This window comes from Danio aesculapii, chromosome 12 (genome assembly GCF_903798145.1).
Source record: "Danio aesculapii chromosome 12, fDanAes4.1, whole genome shotgun sequence".
Taxonomy (NCBI): Eukaryota; Metazoa; Chordata; class Actinopteri; order Cypriniformes; family Danionidae; genus Danio; species Danio aesculapii.
In genome coordinates, this window is record NC_079446.1 from 7,479,082 (window position 1) to 7,491,376 (window position 12,295).

General features: G+C 35.8%; 1 protein-coding gene across 1 annotated transcript in view; it reads right to left on the minus strand.

Annotated features, from left to right (window-relative positions):
• Positions 1–12,295, minus strand: part of pcdh15b (protocadherin-related 15b) — a 464,565-nt gene that overhangs the window by 3,850 nt on the left and 448,420 nt on the right. Inside the window, exons 34-37 of the mRNA XM_056468996.1 lie at positions 5,470–5,491; positions 2,622–2,660; positions 1,686–1,759; positions 170–299 (exon numbers count right to left, since the gene is read on the minus strand). Coding sequence (XP_056324971.1) covers positions 170–299; positions 1,686–1,759; positions 2,622–2,660; positions 5,470–5,491 — 265 coding nt within the window. The remainder of the gene's footprint in view (positions 1–169; positions 300–1,685; positions 1,760–2,621; positions 2,661–5,469; positions 5,492–12,295) is intronic.

Sequence of the window (12,295 nt, forward strand, 5' to 3'; positions counted from 1 at the left end):
GTGCACATCCATCTATCTTGCAGAAAAGTGAATGCCAAAGTACTGAAAGCAATAAAGTACTGACCTGAGTCATGTTTAAAGGCCAGAGCCAACATTCAGGTATCTTTATAAAAAAAAGAACAACATCTGCATATTATATTGGTTTAAATGAACAAAACGAATGTGATACCTCTCCCTCAGATTCATGTGGACTGTAGTAGTAGCTGCCGTCATCTTCCATAATCACCTCTCCGTATTCATCATACATCCCTGATGGAGAGATCAGCTTCCGTCGACTTCCATACTGAGGCAAGTCATAGCTAAAAGTAAACAAATGCCGATATTCAATATATCAAGATAACGAACATGCATTATATTGAAATCGTGCAAACAAATCATTAGAGAACAGGTAAGTGACATTCTAAGTCGATTTCTCTCTTTTGTATGTTGTAGTTTTGTATTTATTACATAGTAATCTGGTAGTGTTTGTTTTGCTTTGGCTTTTCCATGGTTAATTATTGTGAAATCCTGATTGCAACAGGGAAATATTGGGAAATCTCTGTAGACTGATGGCATTTCATGCTGGTCAGCCTTATAATCTTAAAACGTGAGTAAAAAAAAATCACCTGTTTTGTCATCACTTTAGACATTATGCTAGAGAATCATTCAAATACTAGTTGTAAAGTGATGCTTGTGAAGTAGCTACAGTTTCTGGTGTTCTGTTGGTCGGCTGCAGATATAAATGAACAGCGGAAGAAAGTAGTTCCTCTTACAAAAGGGTTTTTGAGACTCTTCGTGTTTGATTTTCTTTTTTATATGCCGTCGAACTGTTGTATAAATGCAAGATCACACTCGTAGCAGTGTGATATGGCTGTATACCATCAATATACAGATATATCGCACTACTATGAGTGTGATATTGCTCATGTATAGCATAATAAAAGCCTCAGCAGTAAAATCCCCAGCAGAAAATTTTATACCAGCAGTAGCCTAGCTAAAAGGCAGATGTATGGGATTAATACTTATACCTCACACACACACATGCACACCAGTAAACCATTTCAGGATAAACAAGCAAAGACTATGTCCCTAGTGTCACCTAAATCGAAACAAACTGTTTATGAAACTTTTGGGCCTGAGAAATGAAAGGCAAATCCAATAAGTAAGATTTAGTAGTGGAACCTCTTCATAGCGGTGTACAGAAAAAGGTCAAAACAGACCTTCATTAAAGACTTTGAGAATTCCTGGGGAGCAGCAGACTGTCTGAACTCAAATACCGCTTAGACAGCCCATTTAGCAGGAAAGAGGCTGAAATTCAAGATTGTATTGACCCTCACCAGCCTGGAGGCATTTCATTCGGATTCACAGAAAGTGGAAGGATATATTGAAGATCAGTGTGGTATAAGACAGTAAGAAAGCTTGGATTTTCATCACATATGTTTGATAGTGCAATTACCATCATGGGTGAGCATTCATTTATAGCACCTATTTCTATTTTTTCCAGCTCATTAGGGTTCCATATGGACAGTTCACCTTGCACAAGCAACAGTAAATAATTATCTCTGCTATTACAGTTGAAAAGACACACTTGGGCGCACACGGCATTAAGAGAAAATTACAAAATTCATCATCTGGAAGCCATATGAAATAGTCCTTAAAATTATTTATTAAAAGCAGCACATTTCAACTGATGAGTGCACACTCACCCGTGGTCATAATTATAGTAATCCTGCGTATAATAGTCCTGTCCTGGGTCAATGCCAGACTCCATAGAGAGTTCCTGTGGGGAGGGCAAAGAGTTACAATTTAGAGTGCATCCGTGGGGAAGTCAGAAATAAGTCCTGCCTATGATAAATAAAAGGATAAATACATAAACAATTCTGATTTTCCTTATTTGAGCTACGCAAACTCAAAGAGTAATTGTAATCCATATATATGCCTTCTTTGGAGTGGACCCTTATAGAAAATAAACACTTCAAATATGTGTAATGCATGTTTTGGGATATTTTCTTGTGTGATCCGATCTTTCCACTTGTTCCAAAACCATATATTTAACATGCGTTCCACATATTTCTCATGTGATTTTACTGCGATTGCACATGTGAGGCTCATGTGAAGTTAAAGTTGTTGAATATAGTAAAAACGTAAAGGTTGCTGGTCCAAGTCCCAGCTGGGCCAGGTGGCATTTCTCTCTAGAGTTTGCATGTTCTCCCTGTGTCTGTGTGGGTTTCCTCTGGCTGTTCCTGTTTCCCCCCCAGTCCAAAGACATGCAGTATAAGAACTGGATAAACTAAATTTGGCTGTCGTGTATGACTGTGTGTGTAAATGAGAGAGCGTATGGGTGTTTCCCAGCACTGGAGGTTCACAAGTTAGAGTACTCCAGTGCGGAGTTGCTGCTATAAGAGCATCTGGAACAAATAATATGTCAGAGTAATGTGGCGACCCCTTATAAATCAGGGACTAAGCTGAGGGAAATTGAGTGAGAGAATATAAAGTTTGTATTAATTTAATGACATATTAAAATTATAATATAATATAATATAATATAATATAATATAATATAATATAATATAATATAAAAGAACAGAAAAGAAAAAAGAAAAGAAAAGAAAAGAAAAAAAAAAATAGCAGCAATTCTCTACCTCAGGTCTCAAGAGAGAGGGCCGAAGCAACTGCTGTTGCTGGACAGCATTCAAAAGAGAAACAGTGCAGAAACAAGAGAGAAAAGGAGGAATGTTACATTTTTAAATCTAGGTGAAAGTGTTGGACAGAAGATAAAAAAATAAATACAGTTGGATGCACAAATCTGAGATTGCATAAAATCTATATTGTTAAAAATTGCAGCATAAACACATACAAATTTAGATTGTTCTGAAAATGTAATAAAACAAAATCATAAATGTGTGACGTGCATCCGAAAAGTATTCAGAGTGCTTTACTTTTTCCACGTTTAATTTATGTACAGCCTTATTCCAAAATGGATTAAATTCATTTGTTTCCTCAAAATTCTACACACAATCCCCCATAATAACAATGTGAAAAAATATTTTTTGAAATTTATTAAAAATGAAAAACCTGAAAAATCATATGTACATCAGTATTCACAGTCTTTGCCTTGAAGCTCTAAATTGAGCTCAGGTACATTCTGTTTCCACTGATCATTCTTGAGTTGTTTCAGCAGCTCAATTGGAGTTCACCTGTGATAAATTTAGTTGATTGGACATGATTTGAAAAGGCATACACCTGTCTATATAAGGTCCCAGGGTTGACAGTTCATGTCAAAGCATAAACCAAGCATGAAGACAAAGGAATTGTCTGTAGACCTCCGAGACAGGATTGTCTTGAGGCACAAGGCTGGGGAAGGTTACAGAAAAATTGCTGCTCTGAAAGTTCCAATGAGCACAGTGACCTTCATCATCCATAAGTGGAAGATGTTTGGAACCACCAGCACTCTTCCTAGAGCTGGCCGGCCATCTAAGCTGAGTAATCGGGGGAGAAGGGCCTTTGTCAGGGAGGTGATCAATAACCCGATGGTCACTCTGTCTGAGCTCCAGCGTTCTTCTGTGGAGAGAGGAGAACCTTACAGAAGGACAACCATCTGAGCAGCAATCCACCAATCAGGTCTGTATGGTAGAGTGGCCAGACAGAAGCCTCTCCCCGCCTGGAATTCGCCAAAAGTCATCTGAAGGAATCTCAGACCATAAGAAACAAAATTCTCTGCTCTGATGAGACTAAAATTGAACTCTTTGGAGTGAATACCAGTCGTTACGTTTGGTGAAAACCAGGCAGCGCTCATCACCAGGCTAATACCATCCCTACAGTGAAGCATGGTGGTGGCAGCATCATGCTGTGGGGATGTTTTTCAGCAGCAGGAACTGGAAGACTAGTCAGGATAGAGGAACAGATGAATGCAGCAATGTACAGAGACATCCTGAATGAAAACCTGCTTCAGAGTGCTCTTGACCTCAGACTGGGGCGACGGTTCATCTTCCAGCAGGACAATGACCCAAAGCACACCGCCAAAATATCAGTAGAGTGGCTTTACAAGAACTCGGTGAATGTCCTTGAGTGGCCCAGCCAGAGCCCAGACCTAAATCTTATTGAACATCTCTGGAGAGATCTGAAAATGGCTGTCGCTTCCCATCCAACCTGATAGAGCTTGAGAAGTACTGCAAAGAGGAATGGGCAAAAATTCCCAAAGACAGGTGTGCCAAGCTTGTGGCATCATATTCAAAAAGACTTGAGGCTGTAATTCCTGCTAGAGGTGCATCAACAACGTATTGAGCAAAGGCTGTGAATACTTATGTATATGTGGTTTTCAGGTTTTTTTATTTTTAATAAATTTGCAACAATTTAAAAAAATCTTTTTTTCACAGTGTCATTATGGGGGATTGTGTGTAGAATTTAGAGTAAATAAATGAATTTAATCCATTTTGGAATAAGACTGTAACATTAAAAAAATGTGGAAAAGCAACGCTGTGAATACTTTCTGCATGCACTGTATATAAGTACACCGCTAACATATCTCTCATTTAAATTAATATTTTTTAGGAAGCTTTGCAATATTATATTTGTGCATATGCATTAGATTAGTCAGTACTGAAGCCAGATCTAAAGCTAATCAAACAAATTAACTTGTGATAACAGCCCAAAATTAGTACACCCACATTTATTTTATAGAAAAATATTAATAAAAAAATAAAATAAAAAGAGAAAAATTGAAGAGAAAAAAAAAAACTATAACACTTTTTTTCTGAAATACTTGTATCCAATATTTTGCATGAATTTTAATGTATGTTAAATTCAAAAGATTTTTGCTGACTAAAATATTATTTGAATAAATATATCTATTTAATAAATCAGTTTTTTTTCCAAATGCACCAAAATATATGACCTATATTCACTGAGAAATGGATAAAAATATTCATTTTCAAAATGGGGTGTACTCATTTACGTTAAGCACTGTATATAAGCATTCATTCAACAACATTCATCTCCGCATCCATCACAAAACATGCATTACAAGACTAAGAATGGTTTTATTTTCTATTGATAATATCTGACTCCACAGATTGCATTAATTATAAATAAACGGAGAGTAAATATACAGCAAGATAGATGAAGCAATTAGAGTCAAGCATTCCAAAATGTAACAGCGAACTGAATTTAAATACAACTTTTATTGATCCTATTGCGTTTGGCACTGTTTTATTAAAGCAAAACCCCCCTCGAACCAGAGTTTGCTTTATTTAAACACTGTGACATTTATAGAAACGCATTTCCTAAGAACAAAAAACATTTGAGAAATGTTATCTGCGGACTGACAGATCTAGCCTTCAGCAAATTTAAAGATGAGATCTTGACAAATACTTATTTCCAGTCCGCATCAAACAACATCAACTGATAAAAATGACGGCCGATCAAGCTGTCTCAGGATGGGACATTATTTAAACATAATTCAATTCCAAAGAATGATAATAAAATACATACCTCCTGATGCCCGTAGCCTCTCCTGTGAGGAGATAACAGTATGGGAATAAAGTCAGTAAGATGATTACGATAAAAAACCTTGATATTTAATGTTTTAATTCATCTCAAACTGGACTGTCAAATGTGACCACGTTTTTAAAGGTTTATGCATGATAAATTCATGAGATGAGACAGTCTTTCCTTGATTTCAGAGGAATGTTTGAAAGCTTTTGCATCTGATATCTGATAAATAATGCAGAACTGTGAAGAATGAACCATGTGTGAGGATGAATATGCAGAAGAGCTGGAAAAAAAGAAGCGTGGAAGCAATTTTCACTCCAAAATTTCTAGTAAACTTCACATTCATCTTTCACAAAGCAATAGGAAATAACCAACACAATCTCACGGCAATTCGTAACTTTTTGATTTAGTGGCTAATTCGTACGAATTCGTACGATCTAATTCGTACAATTTAATACGATTTGCTCATCCGCCAATGACGGTTGGGTTTAGGGGTGGGGTTAGGTGCCACGCCTCCTTTTTAAAATCGTACAATTTCGTACGACTGAACTCGTACGAATTCGTACGAATTAGCCACTAAACTGTCAAAACGTAAAACACTTACGTTTTCTCGTGAGATCAGGCTGGAAATAACATGGGATTAAACATTAGGCTGTCTAGAAATTCTGACTTTGCATCTCACAAGTCTGGCTTTATTTCAGTTCGTCTGGCAACCTTGAGTTTATTTCACATAATTCTTAATTTCTCACGTTGGTGTTCACATCTTGAAATTCTCACTTTTTTTTACTTTATTTTATTTCTTGCAGTCCCAGATTTACAGGCTGTCAATTATTTAGCACAAATCTGAGCTTACATTTTTACAATTTTGACTTAATTTAAAGATACATCCTGCAATTCTGGCTACTTCTCACAACTGTGTTTTCTATTGACAGTTCTCGCTCTCACAGAATTTGGACTAATTCTTGGTTAAATTAGGTTAAATAGAATATGAGAATATTAAATTAATTGGAAAATCAAAAAAAAAAATTCATGAGGTTTTTTTTCATGAGTATTGAGATTTTCTTGTAATTATGATTTTATATCTCTCTATTATCACCTCTTTTATCTCAATTCTGATGTTACATCTCTCAATTCAGACTTTATTTCTCTCAATTCAGACTTTATTTCTCTCAATTCAGACTTTATTTCTCTCAATTCAGACTTTATTTCTCTTAATTCTGTCTTTACATCTTGCAATTCTGATTTTATTTCTGAGAAATGAAACTTTACTTCATGCAAAAGGTTTATATCTAGAAATTCTTGCAGTCCTTCTTTCTTGCAATCCTGACTTCATTTCTCTCAATTCTGACTTTACGTCTTACAATAGTTTATCTCAATTTTTTGTACACGTGAAATTGCTACATTGTTATATAGTTTTTAGGGAATCTGACAATTTCTTGCAATTCTGACTTTTTAAACTTAGAATTGTGTGAGAAAAGTGTAAATTATGAATAATTTTGTTAATTTTTTTATTTTTATTTCATTATGTAACAGGTTACAATAAATATATCAGTCTCATTTTCTGAAATAATAATAATAATAATAATAATAATTATTATTATAATACACATTGTAACATACAATTAATAAGATTATTATTTGGCATGCAAACCATTTTTGCCCCATCTTTTTCTTATGGGGGAGTCATGAACACCCACCTTAACTGAATATTTTTGGACTTTGTTTTCCCTAATAAAAACCTTAATTTATGAACTGTATAACATGTTTATTTGTGTTAACTTTGACTAATAGATTTATAGTAATAAATAGTATAAATAGTTCAACAATAGTTTTTCATTATGTAAACGGGTTACTAAATACTAAAAGGTTCATACATATTCTAAGTCTCTTTTTATGAAATATTACTACTACAAATATTACTATTTCTACTACTACTACTACTACTAATAAGATTATTATCTGCCATGCAAACCATTTTTTGCCCAGTATTTTTCTTATGGGAAGTCATGAACACTCACCCAAACTAAGGAATCTTTTTTACCCTTAATAATAAAAACATTTCATTTCATAACTGCACAATGTTTTTCATTTTTTTTAAATCTTTGACTGATATTAAAATTAGTTTGATGATCTGAAACATTAAAGTGTGACCAACGTGCACAAAATAAGAATAGACATCAGTAAAGGGGCAAACACTTTTCATACAAATGAGTTTATAAAGTGGAAGTCAAAATTATCAGCCCATCAGCGAGGAATTTTTCCTCAGTATTTACTATAATATTTTTTCCTCTAGAGGAAGTCTTATTTGTCTTATTTTGACAAGAATAAAATTAGTTTATTAGCCTAAATCTTAATAGTATTAGCCCTTTTAAGCAATATTCTTTCCGATTGTCTACTGAACAAACCACTGTTATAACACATAACTTAACCTAGTTAAGCCTTTAAATGTCACTTTAAGCAGAATACTAGTATCTTGAAAATATCCAGTAAAACATTGTATACCGTCATCATGGCAAAGATAAAATAAATCAGTTACTTGTATATCTATACAGTATATCAAAGTCATTATCACATAATGAATCAGTGTTAACCACATCACTGATTCAAAGCAGACAATAACAAAACAGCAAGTCTATAGAGGAGAAAATCTAGACAGCATTTAGCCGGAAGGACACACGATGGCACGCTGTTTATTTATCAGTCAGATGAATGTTAACACCCTCAGGCCCCTAATGACATTAGACAATATCATCTGTGACAATGCTTGGCACGCAAAGGCAACCTAAAAAAACACATTTGATTACAGCGTATCAGGTGTGTGTTCAGGGTGGAGACGGGCCAGCGTTCGCTAAGTGGCAGGACCATTTCACCCAAAGCGTAGCAAATTAAAATTCTCTCCAGGCAGCAGATCAGCAAGAGCAAATTACAGCAATTCTTCCCTGATGCGGCATAATGAGGGATTCAAATGAAGATTTATCTCTTAACGATAGTATGCGACTTTCAAGGGACTTCTGTTTTGTTGACTTTTATATTTCTCTCTGTCTGAAAGCGCGCACAGGTGCAATTATCTGTCAGTTCATGAAGGTAACATGATATATTAGATTATATGTAATTATAATTAAAGCATATAATTTTAGAAGGCAATTAAAGATTAATTTTGCATTATAGTTCTAACAGGGTCAAGGTAGAGTTACTGTGGCTTTTCTATTTTTGTGCTTTGAAATATGAACTTAAATCACATCTACTTTGATATATTGTTTTTTTAACTCCTTCAAGGTCACAGTCAATAATTATAGAATAATAACAACACAAAATTGTTTAGCATTAACTTTCGAGTGGAGTGTAGTTAAAGTTGATTAAAAAAATAATGGGAATCTAAACCACCACTGACAGCACATACTGTAGGGGAAGGCATTACAAAAAATACCTTAGCACACTTTGGGCCACAGCAGACCCGAGTATTGTTGCTGACCATGTCCATCTCTTTATGACCACAGTGTACCCATCTTCTGATGGCTACTTCCAGCAGGACAACGCGCCATGTCATAAAGCATGAATCATCTCAGACTGGTTTCTTGAACATGACAATGAGTTCATTGTACTCAAATGGCCTCCACAGTCACCAGAACTCAATCCAGTAGAGCACCTTTGGGATGTGGTGGAACATCTAGATCACTAGATCACATCATGGATGTGCAGCCGACAAATTTGAAGCAACTGCTTGATGCTATCATGTCAATATGGACCAAAATCTCTAGTGAATATTCCCAGTACCTTGTTGAATCTATGGCCCCTTTCACACAGTGATACCGGTAAATATCCGGAAAACTTCCAAAATGACTTTACCGGTAAATTAAAAAAAAGCGCTGTTCACACAGGCAAGGACGTTACGGTATTTTCCCAGAAAAGACCATTAACACATCTATTTCAAAATACCGATAAATTCTGACATCATTAACCAGAAATGGCCTCTAAACGGCTGCGCTTGTATATGCAAACATTTGACTACATTACAAACTCTGTGGATGGATAAGTATTGTGGACAACTTCGATGAAAACATATAGAGAAGCACTTTCGCATGTCGAGATGTACATAATGTGTGTGTCCTGGCGCTCACTGGCTGTTTCACAAATAAGCGCAACGCGAGCAAGCAGAGCTTGAAGGTAAACAAACGACGGCTTATCATAAGCATCTTATCGATATTTACACAGTTGACATTGAAGGAACAGAAACGTTATCTGACTAACATCTAGCAGCTAAATGTGTCTGGAAAAATATTCAAAGGCTTTTATCTTCATAAACAGCACGGTTGTGAATGCGTCTGAATGTTCTGATTGGCTAAAGTAGACGTCTCACGTCAGCGCGTTCTAGATGTAAACGCACTCTTTCCGTCAATTTTTCTTCTGCATTCACACAGGGTAAAGTCTAGATCTGATACACGGCCGGCCGGAAGTGCGATGTTCACATTAATATAGCAGAATTTTTTATGACACTATAACAATAATTAATATTTTTACAGTACTGTGACGGTTGGGTTTAGGGTTGGGGTGGGGGTAGGTGTTAAAAAATACAGTTTATTGGGTAATTTAACAGATAACATAAATAATACTCGGTACAAATACTGTTTTTACACTACTGTGACGGTTGGGTTTAGGGTGGGGGTAGACGTTAATAAAATACAACCAATGGGAAATTTCATTATATAAATATATACATATACAATATAAATATATCCTGTTAACTTCCAGCCGCATCCATATCCGATCTAGCAATGACCTTCACACAGCATTCGGGCAAATTACCGTTAATGTTACAACTTGTCTTTCCGAAAAATAGCGGAACGAATTTACCTATCTTCAAAAAGGGCCTGTTCACACATATAGACCTTTCCGTAAAATTGCCTGTAATTTTCCGGAAAGGTCTGTATGTGTGAAAGGGCCTTATGTCACGAAGGATTAAGGCAGTTCTATAGGCAAAAGGGGGTCCAACCCTGGACTAGTAAGGTGTACCTAATACAGTGGCCAGTGAGTGTATGTACCGCAATGACAATAACGCTCGACTTTACTTGACTTGAAACAGAATTCACATCTTAACAGCACAATTTCTAAGCATTTATACTTTCGTAAAGTCATACATTAAGGTTTTAATTTTGCCATTCAACTGCAATTTATCTGCATCTGAAACACTGACTAAACAGACAGTGGCAGTGACAGATGAATCTTGTTTGAATGTGCTAAATTTGACACGCTTTGGCATCTTCTTTCCAGCCTTTAATTGCCAAAAAGATGTTTGTTTGTGTTTGTTTGCTTTTTTTCTCCAACACTGTTAATAAGTCATGATGGCACTGCTAGTCCTAATGGAACATGGAGGTGCAGATGAGATAAACAAATAATGGTATGAGATGGGAAAGAAGTTTACACTGTGGGTTCTCTGCAAAGAATATGTGAAAGCAGTAACTGTGTTTAGAAGTAAAGTGCTTTAAGTTAGGTTTGGGGTGTTTTCAGGTTATATGCTATGGTTGTTTGCCAGTGAAGTCACAACACATCATCTTTTCTCTGTAAAAGAAGCTCTGAAACACGAAAACTTGTTTCTGCAAGGTAATTGCAATGATTTATCTTACAATTATAGCTTCTTTCTCTTGTTATCTAAGCCAGAATTGCAAAATATAAATTCACTATTCAGAAAGGAAAAAAATATCGTGAGAAATTAACCCACAACTTTGTTTGATAGATAAAAAGATGCGGCATAATGAGGCAGAAACATCCATAAAACACACACATAAGGAAAAGCCGCGGCGTCATATCACCCCTTAGCATTTGTTTTAAAGATGAAATGCAGCTATGCCTAGCTCTGACTACATAATTCGAGCTCTCCAGAAATGTATATGGGGGTACGTTTTCACAATGAGCCTGTGTTTATTAACATTGTTGCTATTACATTTTGAGCCTTGATTGTGATTATTGCTAATTTTATTAATTTAATATATTAATTATATATCAATAACATTTTTATCAGCCTGATCTCATGAGAAAACATAACATTTTTTTTTATATTGGCCAAAAATGGCTAATGCGTACAAGTTAATATGATTTTGTTTCATATAAAATGTGTCATTTTTAAAAGGAGGCGTTACCCCAAACTCCAGCCCTAAAACTGTCATGGGGGATAAGCTATTCGTATTAAAATTCACACGAATTAGCCATTAAAAACAAAACTTTTAAACTGCAGTGAGTTTGTGTCATATATAAACATACACTCACCGGCCACTTTATTAGGTACACCTGTCCAACTGCTTGTTAACGAAAATCCATCCTGCCTTGAATCAACGGTTCAGACTGGTGGTGGTGGTGTGGGGGATATTGTCTTGACACATTTTTGGGCCCATTAGTACCAATTGAGTATCGTGTCAACACCACAGCCTACCTGAGTATTGTTGCTAACCATGTCTATGCCTTTATGACCAGATTGTACCCATTTTCTCATGGCTACTTCCAGCAGGATTATGCGCCATGTCTTAAAGCTCGAATCATCTCAGACTGGATTTATTGAACATGACAATGAGTTCACTGTCCTAAAATGGCCTCCCCAGATACCAGACCTCTGCATGATGCTATCATGTCAATCTGGACCAACATCTCTGAGGAATATTTTCAGTACCTTGTTGAATTTATGCCACGAAGGATTAAGGCAGTTCTGTAGGCAACAGGGGGTCCAACCTGGTACTAGAAACGTGTACCTAATAAAGTGGCCGCTTAGTGTATATATGTTTAACCATGGATACCAATGGCTTAAAGTTACCAGCAATGTTCGATTGTCTTTTGTGTT